General features: G+C 39.1%; 1 protein-coding gene across 1 annotated transcript in view; it reads left to right on the top strand.

The window, feature by feature from the left end:
* Col25a1 (collagen type XXV alpha 1 chain) overlaps positions 1 to 25,979 on the top strand; it is a 408,459-nt gene that overhangs the window by 313,694 nt on the left and 68,786 nt on the right. The window contains exons 11-15 of the mRNA XM_042701800.1: positions 923 to 949; positions 3,916 to 3,960; positions 14,392 to 14,445; positions 16,821 to 16,847; positions 20,446 to 20,490. Coding sequence (XP_042557734.1) covers positions 923 to 949; positions 3,916 to 3,960; positions 14,392 to 14,445; positions 16,821 to 16,847; positions 20,446 to 20,490 — 198 coding nt within the window. The remainder of the gene's footprint in view (positions 1 to 922; positions 950 to 3,915; positions 3,961 to 14,391; positions 14,446 to 16,820; positions 16,848 to 20,445; positions 20,491 to 25,979) is intronic.

Below are 25,979 nucleotides of genomic sequence, written 5' to 3' on the forward strand. Positions count from 1 at the left end.
AGCATCATTATTCCACAATACTGTGAAATTCGGGAAATTATGTAATCACTTAATCACAATCAAAAAAAAAAAAAAAGAACCTCAGGGAAGGTAGGGAGGGAAGGGATGGTAGGGAGAAAACAATGGAGGGGGTAACAATGCTCAATAGGAAGTGTACTCACTACCTTACTCATGTAACTGTAATCCTCTGTATAGTATCTTTACAATTAAAAAAAAAATGTTCCCTCCAAAGCCAAAATGGGAGAGATAATGGGGTGGGAGGGGAGGGAGAAAGGCATCGTTATTTGCTAATGTTTCTGTATCCACTTAATGACATGTATTTGCTCAGCTAATAACTAGCATGTTTTTGTGTGTACCAGTAGTGGGGCTTGAACTCAGGGCCTCTTGCTCTTGATTGCTTTTTCCATTCAAAGCAGGTACTCTACCACTTGAGCCACAGTTCCACTTCCAACTTTTTCCCAGTTAATTGGGGATAAGAATCTGCCTCTTCATTACCTCCTCTCTATTAGCGATAACACTTGTCTGCCTGGGCTGGCTTCAAAGCTCAATCCTCAGATCTCACCCTTCTGAGTAGCTAAGGTGACAGGCATGAATCGCCAACACCAGGTTTGCATTGTTTTAACTGCTTCCGGCAACATTACCTCTATCCCACCAAATGAGATTGATGAGGTAGAGCTGCCAGTTAGTTCCAGAAACAGATGCACTGGGATGACAAACATTCTTTTTCTTTAATTGAAAAATGAAATTGTACTATGTATGTTTAAAGGTCTTTTAAAAAGGAAGTAAATAGGAAAGCAGATCCATTTTGTACTTTCAGCACGTTTAGCATATTTCTGTAGAGCAAATTGGGTAGTTGTGACCGGTCATCCAAACTGAACGGGCAATAGTATTATGCTAACTGAATTTTTGTTTTTGTCTTTAGGGTCCTCTGGGGCCTCCAGGACAAAAGGTATAGTATAAAACAATATTGAGAAAGTAATTATGTCTCCATTGCCCAATGGTACGTGGAAAAGTGGGGTAGAATTAGCGACTATAAGGCATGCCGAAGCCATTGGTCTGGCTGTCCATTCTTGGTATCTAAAAACACACTCAATACAATGCACCATTACATTTCTAATCTATTGTGAAATATGCAGTAAACCCAGAGAAGACTCCTTTTAAACTACCCAATGCTTAAGGCATTAAAATTTTAAACCAAATACTAATAAAATATTGTGACTGAACTAAAAATGTGAAGGATCAGGGACATTGCAAAATAATTGCTGTCCTTGGCCAAACAAGTAATTGCCAAATGGTCACAAAACGGACCAGCACTAAGGATACATTTTCTATTTGTAATATATAGTAATATATAATATAGCTACTATATATAATTATATGTGGTATATAATTATATAGCAGGTAGATGGCTCTTTGCCAACAGAATATCACTGGCTAACCTGCCATCTTGTTGGAGGGAGAGAGGGAGGATATTTAACCCACAGAAAATTAAAACAATTGCCTTCTAACAGGTGGCAAAGTGATTATTCTTTATCTTTGGAATCCATCAAAGATAGAGCCTAGGCATGTGGCATCTGTTGAAACATAATCCTACAAATGGAGTTAAAGCCAATGAGATGTAAGACAACTTGAGTGTAGGAACACTTTGTCCCTCGCAATAATGTCTCTATTAAGCATAGTGTGAAATTGTAAAGCTACCCTAATCCACATTGCACCAGGATAAAATTACCACTTCAAACTTGGGGAAATACGTTAATGACACACTCTAGAGAGTCTCCAACACACCAAGGAGCTTGCCATCTCCGTTGGTTTACATGTAATTACTATTTTTAATAGAGTGCTGTATAGTTTGGGGTTTGTCAATACTATTTTTAATTCCCAGTTATTATGAAAGAAATTTAAGGTGCAACTAAGAAAAAAATACATTTGCTAGACAAAGAACAAGTATATGATACTTAAAAATGTTCCCTCCAAAGCCAAAAAGGGAGAGATAATGGGGGGGGAGGGAGAAAGGCATCATTATTTGCTAAAGTTTCTGTATCCACTTAATGACATGCATTTGCTCAGATGATAACTAGCAGGTTTTTGTGTGTACTAGTAGTGGGGCTTGAACTCAGGGACTGTCACTCTTGCTTAGCTTTTTAGCTCAGGGCTGGCACTCTATCACTTGAGCCACAGCTCTACTTCCAAACTTTAAAATAGACAGACAGATAGATAGTTAGACAGACAGACAGACAGACAGGCAGACAGACAGACAGGCAGGCAGACAGGCAGGCAGACAGACAGGCAGGCAGATAGGCAGACAGACAGACAGACAGACAGACAGATAGATAGACAGACAGACAGACAGATAGAGTTTAAATTCAGAGCCTCACTGTTGCTAGGCTGACACATTATGGCTGAGACATGCCTCCATCTCTGTTTTTTGCTGGTTATTGATTTAGATAAGTTCTTACTTTCTGCCAGTGAATGTACCTGAACTGCAATCCAGGTGCTATTTGAAGCTTCCTGTAGTTGCTATGGTGATCAACTACTACATCCAGCTGTGGAGATGGAGTCACACAAACTTTTCTGCCAGGACCAGCCTGGAACTGTTAATCGCCTGATCTCAGCCTCCCGAGTAGCTAAGATGATAGGCTGAACCACCCACAGCTGGTTAACAATTAGCTGTTTCCTTCTCAGCTGTCGCCTCTTCCATGTTCAGCCATTCCTACTCCCCACAGTCCATGTGTGTGCCCATGTGTATGTGAATACACACCATCCGTTTTTAAAGGAAAATTGACCCGGAAGTGGTGGTGCTGCTGTTGAGTCTGTCCTGGAAGAGATATTTTCACTCACATGACTCAAACACACTCACTATCAGTCCAGAAAGAAAATGTGTCACATACAATGAACTTGAGTTGGGGAGGTCCCTTATTTGCTTGTGTAATAAACAGCTGTTGTTTTAATTTAATTATCAGTTGTTTTGTTTGCTTAAATTTGTGAGATTCAAGAATTACTACTACTGATAGTCTTTTTTCCAGGGAGAGCTAAGGTTGTTCACTTCTTGACAATAAAATTTAGAGCATGAGGCCTTCTGATATGAATCACAGTGAATGATATGAAATTCTTTAAAAATCATATGAGGATGAAGTGGATATTTGGAAACAAGGTTAAATTTTGACTCTCTACTTGGAGAAAGTTTTATCTACCTACGGTATGCCTGTGAACACAATGGAGAAAATGTGAAAAGTAGAATCTCCCAGACATGCATTAAGAAGGCCCCATTTGTTAGGAAATGGAAGGACTTGGAAAAAATTATATTAAGTGAAGTAAGCCAGGCCCAAAGAAACATAGGTCCCATGGTTTCCCTTATTTGCAATAACTAGTATATGTCTTAGACAAGCAGAAAAACTCAGATAAGTTGATGTTAGATGAAATGAATCCCAAGATAAGTATTCAAATGTTTTTTCCTTCATGCAATTGTTTCTAACATATATATGATGACTTCTTTGTTGCTTTGTATGTCCCTCCTCCACGGTATAACCCCTGCTTTCACTGTATTTCATGTTGGTATAATTTGTAGAGGGAAAGGGAAAAAACAGATTGTTTAAATAGGGATACAGGTGGACCCATTGCAACAATGAGATGTACAAGATGTCTTATGTCAAAAATGAACTTTACAACTTTGGCAGGGGGGAGGGGGGTCTGGGAGGTGGAGATGGGAAGGGATGGGAAGGGGAAACAAAGGAGGCAACAATGCTTGATAAGAAATGTACTCATTACCTTGCCCATGTAATTGTAATCCCTCTGTACAGTATTTTCACAATTTAAAAAAAAGCAGGTGAAGTTATAACTGACATAACTAACAAAGTGTAAAACTTAGGATTGAAATGTTCTGTGATGATATCAACTTTATACCATGTGTTTCCTTAGGGCTCCATTGGAACACCCGGAATTCCAGGCATGAATGGAGAAAAGGTGAGTTCTTTTCCTTTATAACTTGGAAAGCATTAATGTCGCAAAATTATTCTAGTGAATGACAGCAGGTTTATTTGCTCATAACATACTCCATCTGTCTTTGAAATGCAAAAGGATCAGATGAGCTTAAATATCTAAAGATACCTTAGTCAAAAACCCTGAAACTTTTCCATTTCAAGTAGTGGATGTGTTATATTTCAATACGTTCCATGTGTGATACAACCAGATCTTTTATTCTTGAAGAATGGCAATGCAGGGAAAGATGCTCTATCTGATATTCATTGTGATGAAGAAAATGGACTCTAGTTTATTCTGGTCACGGTCACAGCTAAATGTGTGTTTAATTTCTTTCACTAGTGAAAGTTATTTACAGAGAGGGAACCCATTCAAACCTTGTGAACACAGAAGCAAGTTCTTTTCAGTGTTAAGGGAACATAGGAATTGAATAGACTTGACGGATTCTAGTCCTGCAGTTTGACTGGACTGTTAACAATGAGGCCCTTGCCCTTAGAAATCCTGCAGCTCACTGCTCACCTTCCTGGAGTGTTCTGGACCAAGTTCTGAAATCACAAGGATGCTAACCTTATTGAGAAAGGCAATGGTCATGACCCCTGCATCTGGCCCATCTTTTCTCCTCTACCAGTATGACACAACACCAGTCTTCAAATTCAAGGTGTCTAAGAGCATGATTCTACCCATTGGAGGCTCTGTGAATGAACTGGGGTGTGGTCCTTGAATTCTCTGCCCTCAGTTAACTCCCGTGTAAAAGGGAGACAGGAGCTGTTCATCCCTGATACAGTGGATGTGAGGAGTGAGTGGAGAAATGGGTAGGAAGCGCTTTTAACTGTGCTTGATAGGACGGTGGCATTTTGCTTTCATTTCGCTTTGGTGAAATGCTGACAATGTGATTCATCTCTGCTTCAGAAGGCAGTTTCTTTTTTTCTAGCATCATTCAAATCCCAAATGAAATGAATGTTCTTCGTAGAGGCTCATAGCCTCTTTTGTCTCTGAACCAAACACTGCGCCCTTGTCCGTGGTGAATCATTTTCCACATAGTAAAATGAACCTCTTTTTGCTTCATAAATCTTGATCAGAATCGAAGATTGACTTTCTCTAATTTAGAACACTGCAGATCACAGAGGGAAATAGAAACAAAAATTTTAAAGTATGTCCATTTTAAGATGGATTTGAAAATTACCTAATATCGGCTAAAAAATCAAACAAAAATAAAACCTTGTATCGCTAAAGTTACTGTTTTGCTCTTTCCTTCCTTCCTTCCTTCCTTCCTCTTATCCTTCCTTCCATCAGCTTTGAGACAATTATGAAAATGTATAGAAAGCCTTAACCTGAAAACAACTTTGAAACTGTTGCATGTACTCTTTGGAAGACAAAGTATTCTTTATTTTTGCAAGGAAGTAAGCAATCTCCTCAGCAAGAGAAAATAATGTGATATTTTCATGCCCTCTTCACCAAGTTTAAAGGAGATATCAAGGGCATACACGGTAATATGTGCAGTTTTATGTTTTGTTGTTACACATTGTTATGGCACCTTAAATGTTGTCTCTCAGAGGGAAACAGTGATTCGGCATTTTTATGAAGCCATCAGCAAAATTTCTCTTGTTTCTTTCCTAATCCAAAGACCTAGGTCTCAAACCCACTGTGTGGAGTTTCTGTTCATCCTTGAGATTATTTAAAATTGGATCATTCATGTGTTTCCTTTACTGAGAAAACTGGTCATCCAGACAGTAAGGAGAAAATGGGCAATAATGTGATAATTCCATAGTTAAAGCATATGAAATGTGTCTTAAACTTCTAGAATGTATTTTTCTCTGGAAAATACAGTGACATAATTTTTAAAGCATCTTGATGTCCTAAAGGTGTCTTGAGAAAACATTCTTACCCACATTACTCTGTCACTTGCCCCTATCCCCAAGGAAGTACTTTTTGGTGCCTAGAAAATCATTTTCAGATAATTATTAAGGGAAAGTATAAAGTCTAAGCCATCAGAAATATGGCAGCTAACAACCAAGAAATAAAAAGAGTTTTCTCTTGTGTTTGAAAAAAAAAGAAAAGTAAGCTGTTTTAAGAAAAATACTTGGATTTTACTATTACTTCCCAGCTGTTTCAGACTGGTAATGTTGCTGTGATTGGCTTTAATCAATAGGTCTTATGGTAACATTGTGATACTTTGATTTTTCTTTAAATATTGATTACTTGAATATTATTATCTGGATATTTATTTTCTAGTAGTCTTCTAACTATCTTAGGATAAAATGACTCATATTAACAAGAATAGGAAGACAGGGCCAGTGACTCATGCCTATAATCCTAGCTACTCAGGAGCTAAAATCTTAGGATTGAGGTTCAAAGCCAGCCCAGGCAGGAAAGTCCATGAGGCTCTTTTTCTCCAATAAACTACTCAGAAAAGGCCAGGAGTGGCACTGTGGCTCAAGTGGTAGGGTGCTAACCTTGAGCCAAAAAGTTCAGGGACAGCGCCCAGGCCCTGAGTTCAAGCCCCAGGACAAAAAGGAACAGGGCATCTAATTCCAGCTCCTTGTGGCAGTGTAGCCTACAAAGGGCTCTGTGTCTGCAGTCAGTGGGAGGCAGTGAGATGCATCTTTTCCCAGGGAGAGACATACAAGTCCTCTTCTGGTTTAAGGCTCCAACATAAAAGACAAAAAAACTAGACCTTCTGGTATTAACTAAACATGGTAACTAAGTAAACATTATACAGCAGAGGCAATTATATTAATCAAATACCTATCATCATAGTATCATGCTTTAAGTCTCAGTAAATGAACCCTAAGCTTACACTCAAGGAACAGAATTCATAACAGGAAGGAAACAAATAGAGTTATACAATAAGATAGAATACATCTCTCTTTCCTGGCCGCTCCTCCAGCCTACAGCCTTTCCCCCCTGCCTCGTGTGGACTGGACAGCATGTTAGTACATGGAAAGGAGAAAGATCCACTCATAAGTATTTCAGCAGCACAGTCTTGGTGGGGTGGCATCTCCAATTCTGGGGCTGGATAATCTAAGCTCTCTGAAAGGTTCCAGTCCTTTCTTGGATCAGAGAGTGTCTCACCTGAGAGAAGGAGCTAAATGTGTGTCCCTAAGCCTTCCAGATAGAGGAGTCCACTCACGGCCACCAAGGTTACAAATTTCTAGACAACACACTTCTAGCATCCTCTGTTCCCAAGGATGAAATTTGCTTTTCCACAGTTTAGATTTGTATCCATTCACCAAAGAAATTAGAGCAAATATAGTGGAAACTCATACCTAAAACAAGCAATATTGCTTTTTCTTCCCCAGATAGTTATATTGGACATAAATATATATTTTTGTCATGAATAGACCTTATTAAAAATCCTACATATGATTTTTACATGCACACACACATAAATGGGGATATATATATATATGAATATACTTGTTGATACAGCCTACTTCACGCATGATGGAAAATATGATCTATTTAAGATAATTTATGATGGAATCATAATTAAACTTAACTCTTTGGCAAACTATCTAGAATTTTTACAATTTGTTGGCATATTGATATGTCAATTCTTTACAGTTGAATCTCTGAGTAGGCACTGTTTACAGTATTTTTTTACAGTACACTATTTACTGTATTTTCCCTTTCTGCATTTTCATCTTAACTAGTAGCTATACAAGTAAGACATCAAGATGACAAATTATTTGAATAGCAATAAGGGCAAAGCCCAAATGTCACTGAAGAGATCTGGGGACAAACAAATGGTACAAAAGAATTTCAGGTAATGCAGTTCTGAGTTTACTTCCTGTCTCTTTATTTCTATAAAATAGTGCCAGTGATTATCAGAATTAATAAGAACTATTTTGACTGTACAAGCTAGAATTTGCCTGAAAGTCATAGAGATTTCCTGGTCATACAGATTCTTTCCAAAGCAATAATAACAACAACAACAACAACAATAATAATAAATATCAAATGATCTTGTTTCATGTATTTTTCCAGTGCTTTTTCTAGGATTTATTAATTTTTAAACTTCAAAATATAAATTAAAAGTAATGTTAGTGTGTCATTTGAATCCATTCCAGGTAGCCATGTAATTTTTTTAAGTAGCATTAAATTTTAATTAATTGATAATTATGGTATTTGGAATTCCTTTTTATCTCTTACACATGTCTTATATGGTGCTTTACTGACATTAATCTTCACAGTATATGTCTTGTGGCATTTTTATTGTGAGTATATTTAAAGAGCAAATAAATTTGAAGCTCTCAATCTCCAAAGGTCAAGCCACTGATTCAGTCTACACACTGAGCTATCCAGTGAACCCAGTATTTCTTACGGCTGATTTATTCCTTGTAAGCACTCAACACAATGGCTTTTTTCCCTTCACTATCCTGAGTATCGTTTTCAAGTCCAAAGTCAGGAGGGTAGCTGTGTGCTAGTGTGTGTTTAGCATGTGAAAGGCCTTGGGTTTGACTCCCAGCATAAATACATGCATACTTGTGTACACTCATGTGCATGTATACGCACGCATACATACTAAAAATATAGGCTGAATTAAATTCCTGAGTGATTTCAGTATGTCATAGGTCTGTTTGTTTTCTGGTTAGCTTAAATGTCCCTGAAGCAGAACCTACTCAATGATATGGAACCCCATCTATTTACAAGTTTCTTTGGTTATAGATTTAAAAAAGAACAAGAATTTAGAGTAAAAGAATTCCACTGCTAGGGGTTCTTCAGGCAAGTAGCAATTATCAAACATGAAATAGCATGGGTGAAACTAATTTATGAGGAATCAAATTTCAGGATTTCCTTTCATCCCTTGACAGCATAGAAGATGGAAGTCATATATAAAATAATGGCGAAATTTAATCAACATTTATTAAGTAGTAGGCACCCTTAAGTTTATATTCCCATTAGCTCATGAGGTCCTCATGGAATCCTGTCAAGTGAATGCTGTGATCATCTCCATTTAGTAAATGAGGAAACTGAGGCATAGTATTCTGCTCAGGGTTACCCAGATGTTCTTGGACAGAATAGAGCTTCAAAGTCAAGCAATCAACTACCAGTGTATTATAGAGGTTCATAGTATGGATTCACAACCAAAACCCTGGCTTTGCTGCTCAGTAATTAAATAAACTTGGACAGGAGTACCTTCTCTGTAATTTAGTTTCCTCATTTGCCAGATAGAAACTATAAATATTCACTTCAAAGTTTAATCAGGAGACTAAAATGGAGACAGTAGTACATGTGATCACCTATTAAAAGATTAGACTGCTTTCCTCTCTGAATCAGAGGTACTGAGGCCTTCATGAATCAGGATCCTCCTAAGGGGTCCAAGGGAATGCTAGTAAGAAGTCATATCTCAGCTAGGCACTGGTAGCTCATGCCTGTAATCCTACCTATTCAGGAGCCTGATATCTGAGGATCACGGTTCAAAGCCAGCCCGGGCAGAAACGCCCATGAGACTCTGATCTCCAGTTAACCACTTGGAAAACTTGGAGTGGCACTTTGGCTCTAGTGGTAAAGCACTAATCTTGAGCTGAGGGGCCTGTGCCCAAGCCCAGAGTTCAAGCCCCACGACCAACCAGAAAAAAAAAAAAAAGGTATTATCTCATTGTGCTCTTTCTGACCTTTAGAATTCTAGTGGAACATAACCCTTTAAAATTTCTATTCATAATTAAGTACATTTTTCTTTTCATGAAAAAAGAAGTGTTCAAACTATAAGTTTATTATTAAGAACTCTAGGAAAGTACATTAGCTGGATTTTAAAACATCTATATGTATATATACATACATAAAGTAGATATATTTTCAAGGGGACGTTATGTTACAAGGTCTAAAACTTAACAGAGCCAGACGTAAAAATAAAGGCACTTCTTCAACTTACGGAAACTTCAAAGTCCAGCACTGATGTGGATTTCCGCTCTGCATTGCCAGGCAACGACCCCTCATCCCTAAGATCCATCTCTTCATTCTTCTCCGGTAATGCTGCTTTTGTCCTAGTTTCTGCTCACCTCTGGGATGTCAGAGGGGCTGCCTGTCACCCCTGGAGCTTCCTCCTTTTCTATCTACATTCACAGAGTGAATCCAGACACCCACCACCCTTTGGAGACACAGGTCATTCCCATCCTCAGCCCCTGGCTAGAGGAATGTCAGATGTTCGTTGCCTACTGCTGCTATAACTTCTAGCATCCTAAGGCTAATCAAAAGTTGCAGTGGGCACTAATGGTCTAATTTAGAGGACATTTCCTGGAACACGAGGTAGACGGGCTATGGTGGTTCGCTCTTTCTCCAGTTCTAAAACACTTTTCCCCTTCATCTGACTCCCTGATAGTTTGTCTCCCTAAACCATAAGCTTTCATTTCCTAATCTTTTTCCCCCACCAGAACACATGCAGAGAAAAACTTTTTTATGTACAGAAAAGAGCATCCCTCTGCAGGCTCAGGCTCTCTGGCTTGTTTGAGCTGACTTTTGGGGCCTTTCAAAGTTTTATTTTTAAAAGGAAATAGTGCGTAGTGTTGTCTTTGGATACAGGCAAGCAACGCCTTTCACCTAAGCCTTCTTTAGCCATCTGGGGTATCAATCTTCTCTTGAAGTGTGGGGATCGCAGGGTTGAGGGGACATGCCTACTCAGAATCTCCCCGTTTTGCAATCAAGTCCTAGCTATTTAGAAGCGAAGAATTCCCGCTTCAGCCTGTCCTGTATCTGCTTCCCCAGGCTCTGAAGTATGTAGATCACAGCACTGGTGCAGATGGCTCTAAAATTGGCAGGGAGTAGCAATGGAGAAAATGGTGGTAAGGAAAAGTGAATGGGGTTTGCACACTTTGATTCACACATGACCCCTCAGGCTCTTCCTGGCGAAAACTGAACTGAAAACTGAGAGAGAATGGAGACTGGAAGAGAAAGTGAGGGAGTGGGGGGAGTAGTGTGTAGTTGGGGGAGATAAAGAGAGGGTTTACCCATATGTCCTCTGGGTACCTTAACTTGGATCTTCAAGTCCGATGAGCGTCTTCTGTGATGCCTAAGTTCTTAGCTACTTTGCCACATTTTACTTCTTTTTTTCAAATTATATTGTATGTCTATCTGTCCTTTAGCAAACACTTCTCAATGAAGTTTGACCAGCAAACTTCTTTCAAAAATAGCTCATTTTATGCTTTGATGGCACTGTCGTTTGTCTTATTGTATACTTTTGCTGTTAGGTAAATGAATTCAAGCCTCACACATGCTCATAGCTGCTCAGCATTGCTTCTCTGAGTTGGAGAGTACTTCATCTTAACTATTCCTATCACATAACCTTCACAAACTAACTTTGGGCAAGGACAGAATGCCCTATAGCTCCCGAATCTAACTTTATAGGTTATTGGAAGTAAGATGCTCTTAGCCCTTTTTTTTTCTTTTCCGCCTCATTATTCAGCCTAAGGTTTTGTGAGCACCTATTTAAATTAGAAACACATGTGAAAATATTTAACTTGAAAGTGGAAAAGAAACAGAAAATTGAACAACAGCAATTTCTTCGTTGTGCTTATTAAAAAGCCCCCAAAATTAAAATGGTGCCGTCCAACGCTGATGAAGAGAGTGAAAAAGTAACTCAGAACACATGAGTACAAGAGCAAGTGAAATGTCAAACTCTTTCCGAAAGCAGCTTAAAAACAATGCCATAAAATGTTTCCTGGGACTATAAAACAAGCTCGGGGAGTTTTCATCATTAAAGAATCTTGCAGGAAAATGTAATTATATATGCTGAGGTGTTTATTTTATTCTATGTTTAAGAGTAAAAATTGGACCCCCCTTGAGTGTTAGACAATGGAGACTAATTAATTCATCGCACCTAACTTCAACAGGGCAATCAAACTACTCAGAAGGCTATATAAATTTTTTTTAAAAATCAGAACATCAGTACATAGTATGCTTACAGTTGCCTGGAATTATGTGAGCATAGGTAAAAGATTATAAAAGACAACAGACCAAATAAGCTTATTATACAATCGAAGAGGAAAAGAGATCAAGTCTTGGTCCCTTGCTGTTCATATATTAAAGAGGATGTTAGACAGATACCTAAGCAACATTTCTCTTCTGCTGCAAATCTTAGCATGAATTCTGTCCAGTTCCAGGGGCTTAAGCATTAAAGAAAAATAATTCTGGCTACCATGGTTATTCTTTGAAAGTCCAAACAATGTTTGTATTGTTCCCTGGCAGCATCTCTTATTTGCATTAGAACCATGAGTTATGATATTAGTGCATCTTGTTGTAGACTATTTGAAGAAAACAGATTGAATAGCTCTTCTTGCTGGCTGCAGGGTAACTGATAGTCCTGTTTCAGGGTGTATTCTCTTTCCAAGTTCTCGGCCTTTGTTTTGTACAGATGGCATATCAAAACTTTCCAATAATGGTCATCATTGTTCTCAGTCAGTGATTTGTCATCTTAACAACAACAAAAAAGTGCATGAGTTGCAGTTCATGTGACTTTATACAGGAAGCAGAATTTCTTCCAGAAGGTGCAGACTTTAGCAATTGTGATAATCCAGAACAAGGAGTGTGATCAAATATAATAATATAATCATCCACAAAGGTAATTTTTTTGGTTTCAAACTAGGACTCAGTCTGGTCTAGTTAGCTTTGGCTAACACTCCACCAACTGAGCCATACCTCCGAACCCCAGAAGAACATTTTTACTCTTCTAGACAGATAGTGGTCTCATGTGTCTGGTAACTACATATAAAATGTCTTCATGTGAGTAATGTTGAATTCAACTTTCTCTTCTATAAGGTTATTTGTTTTTTGTTTTTTTGGGGGGTCCGGTCATGGGGCCTGAACTCTGGGTCTGGGCACTATCCCTCAACTCTTCAGCTCAAGGCTAGCACTCTACCACTTGAGCCACAGCGCCACTTCCGGCTTTTTTTCTTTTTGCTTATGTGGTGCTGAGGAATCGAACCCAGGGCCTCATGCCTGCAAGGCAAGCGCTCTACCACTGAGCCACCTTCCCAGCCCTAGAAGGTTATTTGTAAATGGTATGATAACCAATTGATAACAAGATTAGAAATACATCCCCTACTTACTTCAGATTTCTAGATTTTTATATTTCCTAGATTACTTCTTCATTCACTCAATAGTGAAAAAGGCATTTTGAGTATTAAGCCAAACCATGACAATCAAACCTTGACTATATTTGTATAAATCTGGACAAATGTAGTCATTATATTCATTATCCATTATATAATAATTGAACCACATAACTTGAGGATAAGGATGGGGAGAAAGAAAATGAGGGAGAATAGTGGAAGGGGTGACATTGGTCAAGATCCTGTACTTCTCACCAGAATGTGGACTTGTAACTTCTTTGTCCATCTACTTCATTTTTTAAAAAAGGACCAAAAACAATAACTTTCCACATCTTAATTTCTTTGCCTGTTAAATAGATATAAAGAATACTTAGCCTTCTTCAGTGAATATAAAGATCTTGGCCTTTGAGAAATATTGCTTATAGACATGTTTTCCAAGTTGAGAAAACAAATATAAAAATGACTCAATTCCTGCTCTTTGGGTGACTTATAAAACCTTCTTTCAAATCAATCTTAAAAAGAATAACAAAATCAAGTCTTTAAAAAAAAAAATCAACTAGGAAGTACCTTGTCTTCTCTCTGAAAGGAAGAAAGCTACCCAGCAGTGGAAGTCGGGGTATTAAGAATGTTTCTTAAATGAAAGGAAAGTTCTCTTGGATGTAAGAGTGAGCCACTTAGAAATATAATGGGACAAGATGTCTTTCATGTCTGGGTCCTTTAATGGACTTACTCCCCTCTGTTTGGAAAACAATCATTGAACAGGGTCCATAATAACTAGTGCATATCTTTCTAAAAACAGACATTTTTCAACCTAGTAGTGGCCACCATTTTTCCCCTTAAACTTCATGAGAAACTCAAGTCTGGAGCTTCAATTTGTCTTACAATACAATTGGAAAATGAAATCAAAGCCATTTATTTTGTCCTTACATGGCATCTGTGTCTAGGTGTTCAAAGATAAGGTTTTTTTGAGATTCAGATGGCAAATATTAACTTGATTAGAACTAACAGTCTTTATTTTCCTCAGTTAATGGATCATGGGAAAAGTCTTCAGATTAATCTTACATTGTCAAGTGCCCTTTATTCATTCTACAAATACTTATTGATGCAATGTGCCTAGCATCATGTAGATAATAATCTCTAGTAATTTATTTTAGCTTTCTTAAGGATGAAAGATTGCACAGAGGAAATTAACCCTGTACTCTCTAGCATGAAATTGAGGCCTACACATTGATTGTGTAGTATTTATATGAATAGTCGCTTACCCTCTCTGTACTTCCAGATCATTATTGGATGATTATCTCCTCTAGTTGTCCATATGATAGACAGGTTTTGACTATTTTACTTAATAATAATTACTTTTTGTTTTGAGGGTGAGCCTGGGTTGCCTGGAGCAGCAGGACAGAATGGACTTCCGGGACTGAAGGTCAGTATAAATAGAGCCATGCAGAACCATTCATCAAACAGCTTTCCACGCTGTGATAAGCTCTTCTAACATTTTATACCCCATAGGTTTCACCTGAAAGGAATTTTTGTCAATAGTGTCATAACGTTATATTAGAGAACTTTGTGACTAAGGAATAAATCATTTTTATGATCCTCATTAAGTATAAAAAGTATAAAAACAAAGAAATAGAACATGATTGTCTAAAGCACTTCTGCAACAGTGACATAACATAAGAATGTTATCTTAAGACGGCTCAAAAGGACTGTTGCCAGCTCGAGCCTTGTAATCCTAGCTACTTAAGAGAGACTGATACCTGAGAGTTCAGGTTTGAAGCTAGCCAGGCAGAATGGTCTGTGAGACCCCATCTCCCAATTAACCAGCAAAAAACACCAGACTGGAAGTATGGCTCAAGTGGTAGAGTACCAGCCATGAGCAAAAAAGCAGAGTGAGATTGCAAAGCCTACACGTAAGCCCCAGTACCAACACACACACACTCATACTCTCTCTCTCTCTCTCTCTCTCTCTCTCTCTCTCTCTCTCTCTCTTCCTCTCTCTCTCATCATTTTACCTCTTAAATGAGCATATGAAAGCAGGATTGCATCCATGCTGCCTAAAATATATGTATTTCCAGGCCTCACTCCCAATGAGGTTCATCCTGGCACAATGGCTGTTCCTCAAGACTTGGACACCTTCAACCTCCACACAGCATAACCTGTTAGTCAGATGAAGAGCAGAATAGAGCTATGACATGTTTAAAAACTTAAAAATGGATATAGTTGGAATTACTAAATAAGGAAAAAATGCAATGACTTTAGAAGGAGGGTTACACATTTTCTATGTTTCTTGAAGGGCAAATGAATCTGTTACATATAAAAAGATTGGTGACAGTTTAGTTTAAACCAAACAGGCAAACAAATCCCAAGTCCTTTGATGAGTGAACATCCCTTGAAGTATGAAACGAATGCCTAATCCCATCAGCTGGGCTGGTGCATATCCACACCCACAGATGTCTGTCAGCTGATTTTGCACATCCATGGCAATTGACAGGCACCTAGAACAGGCCTAAAAATCAGTATAGACCTGTCCTTTGTCCTTTAAGAGAAGAAAGAAAATATTCCTTCTGGGATTCCAGCCATTTTTCTGTCTCCTTCCCTGTCTTGCTCTATGCTACAAAGCCACATGAGAGGAGCTAATATTTAATGCATATTCATGATGCTGTTCTTAGGTTGCCTAGCAACCTAAGAACATGGTGGATGTTGAGCAGTGAACATGGCTAGAATGCAGGCGGCCAGGTGGGGTCAAGTTGATGTTCAGAGAATGAAGAGTTTTTGTCTCCAGAGTGACTTCCAGAATGGGTTATTTTTTTAAGCCCACAATAATTGCCTTAAGGCCAACTAAGCATTCTGGTTTTGTGGCAACAGTCCAGCTTTTTATCAGAAAAATATCAGCATAATGTTTATGATACATTATAGAACTTGTACTCTCCATCCTCTGTCCTGTCCTGAACAAACTTAAAGTGAAATACTTTTCAAAGCACAGTTTTGAATTGTCATCCTCATGCTTTCCTGGTCTTTTTTTTTTTTCTTGTTGTGTACATTCAAACCCAAGTGTTGCACAGGCTAAGCAAGCACTCTACCCCTGAGCTATACAGATTCTTGCCATGTATCCCAAGTTGGCCTCACACTTGTAATCCTCCAGCCTTTGCCTCCTGAATGCTGGGATTATAGGCATGGAGTACCACATCTACCTCCTGGTTGTTATTTTGAGAAAAGAGCATTTCTTCTAAATGCACTGAGATTTTGCGCCTTTCTGGTATCAGTGCTGAAGGTATTAAACACTTGCTAAAATATGCATGAGGGAAAACATTCTGGTTACCAACAGTTAAAGTTCATGACATGGTGGAGGGACCTTACTTCCAGAATGAGTGTTTATGATCATGTTAGAGAATTTCATATCCCTGAAATGATCTGTACATCCAGGTACGCTTTGAAGAGGAGGCTTTGAGGAAGGACATGCTAAACTACCTTGTTGATCTTGACTTTGGGCAGAAAAAATAATAGAGTTAAGAAGCCTTTCCAGATACTGAATTACCACCTGCTGTTACACATCTTGATAATTCTGTGCAGGTTTTTATTCCTACAAAAGCAGTTACAGCAAGTATTGACAAACATATCCAGTTCCTCAGGAAACTCAACTGCTTTATAGAAGAACTCAACTTTCTTTGTAGAAACTGTAGCCCAAATCAAAAAGTCAAGCACAATTCATCTAGCCTATTTAAGTATCTCATTTGTTTGATGTTTCTTAATGAGGTGTTTGATCATTTAAAGTCACCTAATCTCTGTTCCTTTGCTCAGGGAGAACCTGGAGAGCAAGGAGAAAAGGTAAGACGATTCTGTGTATATTTGTATTCTTAATTCCAAGAGTTACCCAAACTGTTCTAGCTGGAAGGATGGATGGATGGATAGATGGGTAGATGGATGGATGGGTAAATAGATGGATAGATGGCTGGCTGACTGAATGGATGGATGGATGGATGGATGGATGGATGGATGGATGGATGGATGGATGGAAGACAGATGGACAGGATGGATGGATTATATGAATGGATGATGGCTAGAAAGATAGATGGACAAACAGATATGATGGGTGGATGGATGGATGGATGGGATGGGATGGATGGTTAGATTGATGTTGAATGGACATATGGCTGAATAGATGGGATGGACAGATGAATGGATGGGTAGATTGGTGGGTGAAAGAGGTGGATAGAATAAGATGGATGGATGGATGGTTAGACGGATGGATGGTGGATGGACTGAAAAAATGGGATCCAAAGATGAATGGATGGGTGGATGGAAGGGATGGAGGGGATGGGGTGGATGGACAGATGGCCAGACAGAGGCGATGGGTGGATGGATGGAAGAATGGTGGATGAATAGATGCTGAACAGATGGGATGGGTGGATGGATGAATAGATGGATGGGATGAGTGGACTGGATGGACAGGTGCAGTGGGGACAATGACCATGTTCATCTGTGTGCCTTTCAAACTTGATTCATGAAAGAAAATAGTGTAATTCTTAGAGTTTGAGTTAAAAGGCTTAAAGATTCAGAGAAAAGGGGGGTAAATTTAAACATTCTGTGTCAAACGTTTAAATTTTTCAAAAATCCATAAGCCAGCCAAAACCTCTGTTCTCCTCCATCACTGGTGCCATTCCAATACTCACCTAAGCATCTACATGTCTGTCTACCACTTCTCATGTCACTAGGTTAAAGGGATACAGATGTTATATGAAGCAATTACCTGAAGTTGCCCCACAAAGAATTCTCATAAAAACCAGGACGAGAAACAAAAAGAAAAGCAGAGTGTTGCATGTTAGATTCCTCTCAGGCTCCCTCCTTCCTACTTTAGGCCTGTCCTGATTCCTTTTAGTCTCTTAGTTCATATGGTGGGACTTACCTTACTCATTTTCCTGTTGCTTAAGAGTTTGCCAGTTGAATTAGAAATGACTAAGGTACTATATCACCATGCTCTTCCCAAAATTGTAGGATCTTTCTGATGTAGCAATGTTATAACTCTGATTCCACAAAGATTTTTATCTAAGGATCAAGACAGAAGTTTTCAATGTACTGTTTTGTCAGCATCCTAAAACAAAAGGGACAAAGGGGGACTTAGTTAAATGGAAGGAAAGCAAAACTGAGGGTCATAAAAGTCAATTTCATAAAGGGATATCTCTGTCAAGCCCCTTATAACCACTTGGAGCCAGCTTTCCTGATAAAGACTTTTTCTTTTGTTTTTCTTTTTGGTTTGATTTGGGTTTTTTGGTGGCAGTAGGTTTTGAACTTAGGGCCCTACACTTGATAGACAGGTTCTGTACTTGCTCTACATCCCCAGCCTGTCTTTGCTTTAGCTATTTTTCACATAGGGTCTTGTATTCTTCTCCTTGGGCTGGCCTGGGATCATCCTACCTACACTCCCCATGTGGTTGGGATTATAGTCATGTCCCAACCTGCCCAGCTTAATTGTTGAGAAACAGTCTCACTGACTCCCAGGCTCTCAGGCTGGCCTTAAACCATGATCCTCCTAACCTCTGCATCCTCAGTAGCTAGAATTATGGATATGAGCTGCCATACCTGGTCCAATGGGCCAAGGATTTTTTTTAAGCAAATGTTATTTTTGTGTGCCTGTCCTGGGACTTGAACTGTAGGTCTGGGCACTGTCCCTGAGTTTTTGCCCTCAACGTTAGCACTCTACTACTAGAGCCACAACTCCACTTCCATCTTTTTGCTGGTTAGTTAGAGATATAAGAGTCTCATGGATGTTCCTGTCCCGGCTGGCTTTGAATTGTAATCCTCAGATCTCAGCCTCCTGAGTAGCTAGGATTACATATATGAGCCACCAATGCCCATTCTCAAGCATATGTGTTTAAAAACATGCAAATAATCTGCCTAACAAGGTCCCTCATGATAGATTGCCAGTATATGTGTTTGACATGCAATGAAGCCAGGATAATGAACCTGTCATTATTTAGCCATCAGACAACAGCTTTGCGTAGAAACTGAAGAGGGAGAGGGAATGATGGCAAGACCATCCTGTGGGTACCAGATAAAGTTCATCAGGTGCCGCGGCTTACTGCGCAGAATCCCATCACCCCGGACAATGCCTAGAAGGCTACTTGTGACAGTTTCTTGGTACTTCTCTCTCCCAAGAAACTAGTTTCTCTATATTAAGGAGCTTTGTAAAGTGCTATGAAGTGACTTCTTCTGAAGCTAGAGAGAGGAGCATTGCAGCCTAGGGAATACATGTGCCATTGTGCATGGTTACTATTAACATCAAGCAAGAGCACCTTTGAGGTGCCCCATACTGGTCTAATTGCTCTCTGCACAGTCTGAAACTTCTTATCATTTATTCCTACACTGGCATTCCACAAGAGACATGTGATGCAAAGAGAATTTCCATTGCCCAATGAGTACCAGATTTGGACTCTGTCTTCCTGACTCCAAAGGCCATATTTCCACTCTACTATGGTGTGAGGCTTACATTGAAGAATCCAGAATTGAAGGGGTCAAGGCCTGGATAATAAGTGAATAGCTCTGCCCTAGATGCATTGCTTTGTGAGTAAAAGCGCAAACATAGGAATTCTCAAAAAATAACAAGCATTACGTTCTTAAACTCATTGTACTATGACTCAGGCAAAAAGTTTTCTAATAAAATCCACAAATTCAAACCATACCTAGACAGAAATAAATGTTCAATCCACAGTCTTCACTATGAATTTTGAGTCCCTGAAGAAGTGGGTTTGAAAACAGAGTGGGATTTATTCAGATTAAAAAGGAAAAGTGAAGCCAGGTTCCAATGGCTCACACATTAAATCCTAGCTTCTCAGGAGGCTGAGAGCTAAGGATCATGGCTCAAAACCAGCTCAGGTTAAAAAAAAAGTCTGTGAGATTCTTATCTCCAATTAACCATCAAAAAGCTGGAAGTGGACCTGAGGTTCAGACTTGAGCAGAAAAAACTAAGGAACAGGGTTTAAAGCCCAATGACATGCCCCAGTACTGCTACAAAAGAAGATGGAGGGAGAGGAGAGGAAGGAATAACAAAGAAGACAAAGGCCTAGATGCACAGGTGTGGCATGAAGGACACAGAGGTGGCAAATGAGTCACAGAAGAATTGTTGGGATGAAGTCTTCACACAGGAGAAAAGAAAGAGGAGGCTTCAGTGTTGAAATTAGCTGATCAGTGGAGACACAGGATGGATTTCTGTTAATGGTGTGGCTTAACACTCTTCATCTATGTTCCGTGTCTTAAAATTAATTGCATTGGTATCCAACAGCTGGGTAGGTGAAAGTACATTAGTTCTGTAGAACATTTGCAGCAGATTTTTATCTATAGAGTATTTTGAGGGAAACAATTTTGTTTAAAGCTTCATTGCTTAATACCACCCATATATTTTACATGTGTCCGTCTTCCCTCCTCTTAGGGAGATGCTGGAGAAAATGGCCCCAAAGGTGAAGCAGGTGAAAAGGTACGGTTTTAAGAAGCAAGAGTGCATAAAAGGGTGGGAGGTTTTAAAAGGTTGAATGCCTCTGTTTGACAAGGTAATATGATCATTCTCCAAGATCAGAAAACTTGTAAATATCTGTTAACAAAAAGTGATTATTGTACATTCTGTTTACACATTGACACATTTTGAAAGGAAATGATATGTATCAAAAGTTTTAGAAAATGTGTAATTAGATATCTAAAAATGCCTTTTCAAGGAGTTCCTTAAGACCTAGTTCTAGAACAAAGGTGAAACTAAAGTCTCTTCAAAAGTTAATGTCACTTGACAAGAGCCTTTAACATGAGTTTTTGGGGGGCTCTGTGTGTGTGTGTGTGTGTGTGTGTGTGTGTGTGTGTGTGGTTAATTGAATGTAAGAGTCTCATGGATTTTTCTTCTTGGGCTGACTTTGAACCCTGATTTTCAGATCTCAGACTACTAAGTAGGCATGATTATAGACATGAGCCACCAGTGCCCATCCTTTAATGAAGGTTTGAAAATTTGCTGCCTTGAAATCCACTAAATCTGAGTATTTTGTAACTTTTGTGTGTTGTCTCCCCATCCCTTGGCTTTTAAGTCCTGATCAGCACGGTGGTTCAGTGGCTGCCTTCTTGCTTTGTTCCATACCCAAAACCCACCTCATAAATTACCAGTATACCTTTTGTTTGGATTCATACATTGACATTTATGATGTAGGAAGGCTGTTTTACTATGTAAGAATTAGGTACAAAATCTTTTCAGAAACTGAACACAGAATAGAGTCATGGATTTTTAATATAAATCAAGCTGAGTGATTGAGGGATAAGGAAAGAATTATTCAGCTAGACTTGCAGTTGAGAATAAAACTATCCCCATTTTGAAGGTTGTTGAAGTACAGATGGATAATAGTCATAGAAACAGACCCACAACATAAAAAGAAATTTATTTTTCTCCTCATGAATATTAATATAAATATGGCATAGGGGTGGGGATGAATTAATGTCACTAAGTAGCAACTCTTTTGTATTTGAAGAATAATCTAGAAACTAGAGTGGCTCACAGTTTCTGGTTAACCAGGATGGCTTAGCGAGCACTGTTGACATTGGAGATCAGATACTTTTTTATTCTTGGGGTTGTCGAGTGTTTAGAGTCATTCATGGCCCTCACTATGAGTCTCCAGTGACATCCCTGAACGATGACAACAAAACCCACCTCCAGTTACTGTCACATATTCCCTGGGGGACAAAAACCACTCCAAGTTGAAACCAGAAATGGTGGCTCATGCCCATAATACTACCTACTTGGAAGGCAGACATTGGGAAATGATGGTTCAAGGCTAACCAGGGCAAAAGAAGTTCTCAAGACTCATCTTAACCCATGAAGTGTGTGCATGGTGGTGCACACCTGTTATCCTGGCTCATAAGGAAGCAAAAGTAGTAAGATCAAAGCTCAGATCAGCTGAGCCTACGCATAAAGTGAGACCAACCCTAAAAAAGAAAAAATGCACGCATAGCTGGGCATCGGGTGGCTCATGCCTGTAATCCTAGCTACTCAGGAGGCTGAGATCTGAGGATCCAGGTTCAAAGCCAGTCCGGACAGAAAAGTCTGTGAGACTCTTTATCTCCAGTAAATCACCAGAAAACCAGAAGTGGCGCTGTGGCTCAAGTGGTAGAACGCTCGCCTTGAGCTGAAGAGCTGAGGTACAATGCCCAAGCTCAGAGTTCAAGCCCCACAACCACCACCAACAACAACAACAACAAAAAATGCATGCAAAAAGAGCTGGAGATGTGGTTCAAATAATAGAGGGACTGCCTACAAGCGCAAGGCTCTGAATTCAATTCTTAGTACTGCAGCAACCATCACTCCCATCGAGTAGCACTGCTGCAGATTTATTTTACTTATTGGCCAAATTTAAATATCATGCTGTGATAAAATACAACATGAAAATGTTTAGCGTAGTATCAAGAACACACGGGAGATACAGGCCTTGTCTGCGCCTGTGAACGTCACAATTGAAAACCCTAAATATATAAACCTAGATCATGTTGTACTTCACTTTTCTTGTTGTTATGGAAAAGCAGAAGTCAGCCAACTTTTTCTCTAAAGAACCAGAAAATAAATATTTTCGATTTCGTGGGCCATATGGTCTCTGTCACAGTCCTCAGTTCTGTGGCTGTAGCGTGAACACATGAACAGAAAAACATGTAAACAAACAAGTGTGGCCGGGTTCCAGGGAAACATAATTTCCGGACAGGGAAATTTTGATCTCATGTAATTTTCATGTGTCGTGAAATATTATTGTTAGTTTGATTTTTTTTTCTAACCATTTACAAACGTGAACAGTATTTTGGCTCCTAGGCCTTACAGATGGTCAGCTGTTTTGGGCCACAGTTGGCCAACCTCTGCCTAAAAAAAAAAAGAAAGGAAATGTTTGACACATAGGGCAATTTCTTTGAGCAAAAAAAAATTTAATTAAAAATATTTTTAATTAATATATTGGATATTTATATTATATATGTTTATATATTATTATATATATAAATTTATATATATGTACATAGAGAGAGAGTGTGTGTGCCAGGTGCCTGTGGCTCAGGCCTGTAATCCTAGCTACTCAGGAGGCTGAGATCTGAGGATCTCAGTTCAAAGCCAGCCTAAGCAGGAAAGTCTGTGAGACTCTTATCACCAATTAACCACCAGAAAACCGGAAGTGGCACTGTGGCTCATGTGGTAGAGTGCTCACCTTGAGCTGAAGAGCTGAGGGACAGCACCCAGGCCCAGAGTTCAAGCCCCAAGACCAACAACAATAACAAAAAATCTGTCTGTCTGTCTGTCTGTTTGTCTGTCTATGTGTGTCTATATCTATATTTACTAAGTCTGAACTAGGCCTATGCAAATATATAAAGAGCATTTATGCTTTAGAAGATGATGTATTTTTAAAGCATTTTTTGGAAGGTGGACCTAGGCCAATAATTGTTTTCTTTAATCACCCATGTTTTAAAATTTAATTTTACAAGAGCCAAGCAAAATTTTTTCTTTGAAAATACCAAGAAAAATCTCAAAGGAACAGGAACACTGGTCTGATTTTATATATTAATGCAAATCATTTGCCATACTGACTCACACATCATAAATGCAATAAATATGAGCTTTTCTTACCACATGGAAATTGAAATCAATGAGACTGGTTGGTTTTCTTTTTTTTATCAAAAAGTTTTATTGGGCAACTGAAATTGAGAACAAGAAATGCCTCAGTTAAAACGGAAATCATTTCTATAAACTTTCAATAGATCTAAACAGGGGGTTGTAAATAGGAATCAGTAATGTGTATAATGTGTAATCTGACCTGTCACATTCATCCCAAGAATGCTGTAATTGGAATATAATTTTTGATGTGTTTTTTAAACATTTCCCGCTTCTGTCATATAATATCCAGCCTGTTGGAAACACTTTTCTTGTGGTCTTTGTGTTCAGGATGTGAAACTCATCATCACTGAACAAAGTTCAGATATAAAAATCAAAAATTGCTTCTTTTCTGCCATTGATGTATTTCATTACGTCATTGAGTGATACACTTTAATAAGCTCTTTTTGTTGTTGTTGTTTCCTTTTGATCCAAACTGAGTGCCTTTGGATGGTAAAGCAATCTGAGCCTTTTCCAGACTGGTCATCTGGAATACTGTGGAACTGTAAAACTCACTAGGCTAAGGTTTTTCTGTGGCCAGCAACTGTGGTGCACTCGAGATTTAAGAATTACCTGCTTAAGGCTGATTTCAAGCATGGGTAGTTACTAGAGCTCTTCAGGGCGTTCATTCCACCAGTAAATGGAGAAGTGGATTTCTTACTTATTTCCACTCATTTGAATAGTTGAACAGCCTGCTGAATGGTCTGACCGTGGCATGATTTTTATCTGCTCATCCAAGACCTTCACCTTCACTTTGTTGGCATGAATTGTCTGCTTTTTCCTGTTTTATCTCCTTGTTTCCATCTCTGTGAACACACTGCTTTCACACTTGACATCGAGGCCTTTTTATAAGCCACATGACATCTGGAGTCATCAGACAAAAGTATCTTCTTTTCTTGAAATGATACGTAGTGGTTTGTCTCAGTGGATCCTCCCACAACAGACCGTGCTGGCTGCTCTAGCCCAGCTCCTGCCATTCCCTGCTTAGACCCTTGCTGCAAGCCTCTTCAAACCTCATCCCATGTCCCCATTTTCTAGTTTTACCTATTCCTAAGTCCATTGAAACTTGATCTGAAAGTCTTTTGCCTAGGGCAGATTCTGGACAGCTTATGTCACTCATCAGATTTTTAAAGGCAAAGAATAAGAATGTTTCTTGCTTTCAACCAATAGTTTTGGTAGTATTTGTGTGTATGCATGTATGTGTGCTTGTGTGCATGCATGTGTGTGTGTGTGTATGTGTGAGTGTGTGTTAGTAAATGCTTATTGTAAGTGCAGAGCAAGGGTTAGGTTAGTAACTTCATTCATTGTTGAGTCTTGTCTCCCCAGCTCCCAGCAGCCCTCCATTCACAACATGCCTTAAATATAACTGCTGCTCAGCCAGGTGCTGGTGCTTCATGCCTGTAATCCTAGCTACTCAGGAGGCTGAGATCTGAGGATCTCAGTTCAAAGCCAGCCCAGGCAAGAACGTCTGTGAGACTCTTATCTCCAGTTAACCACTCAGAAAACCGAAAGTGGTGCTGTGGCTCAAGTGGTAAAGTGCCAGCCTTGAGTTGAAGAGCTAAGGGACAGCACCCGGGCCTAGAGTTTAAGCCCCATGACCAACATAAATAAATAAATAAACTAACTGCTGCTCAATAAACTATGAAATGAATGAATGATACAGAAATAAATTCACCTAAGTTCACTTTTTTTTTTTTTTTTTTTTTTGCCAGTCCTGGGGCTTGAACTCAGGGCCTGAGCTTCATTTTGCTCAAGGCTAGTGCTCTACCACTTGAGCCACAGCCACTTCCAGCTTTGTCTATTTCTTTCTTGCTGAGGAATTGAACCCAGGGATTTGTGCATGCTAGGCAAGCACTCTACCACTGAGCCACATTCCCAGCCCCTCAGTTCACTTTTTTACATGTCCACATGAGCCTTCTTAACATGTACATGTCATTCTCTGTCAAATATTGTATTTAAAAATAATCATAAAGCAAACCAAGGACTGGGCTTGAATAGAATATAGTCAAATCCAGTTCCTGTGTCCCAAGTATCTCCTCATGTTGTATCCCCACCTATGACATCCTGTGGAAATTTTTATTTCTAAACCAACTGGCTGGTGAGGTTGAAGAGTACATTTAAGACATAGTTGGAGGGCAGTTTCCTACTTTAATCCCATATTCACTTTCACTTGGGGGAAGGGAGGATTATAAACACGCACTGTTGTATTTCAATTGCTTGGAGCATTATCCTCTAAAATGTTTAACTTACGATTGTCTTCCAGCAGTTCCCTTGCCACTTAAATGTTATAAAAATTCCTGGAGATTTCACAG

This window comes from Dipodomys spectabilis, unplaced genomic scaffold (assembly GCF_019054845.1).
Source record: "Dipodomys spectabilis isolate Male_0828 unplaced genomic scaffold, ASM1905484v1 ptg000297l, whole genome shotgun sequence".
Classification (NCBI taxonomy): Eukaryota; Metazoa; Chordata; class Mammalia; order Rodentia; family Heteromyidae; genus Dipodomys; species Dipodomys spectabilis.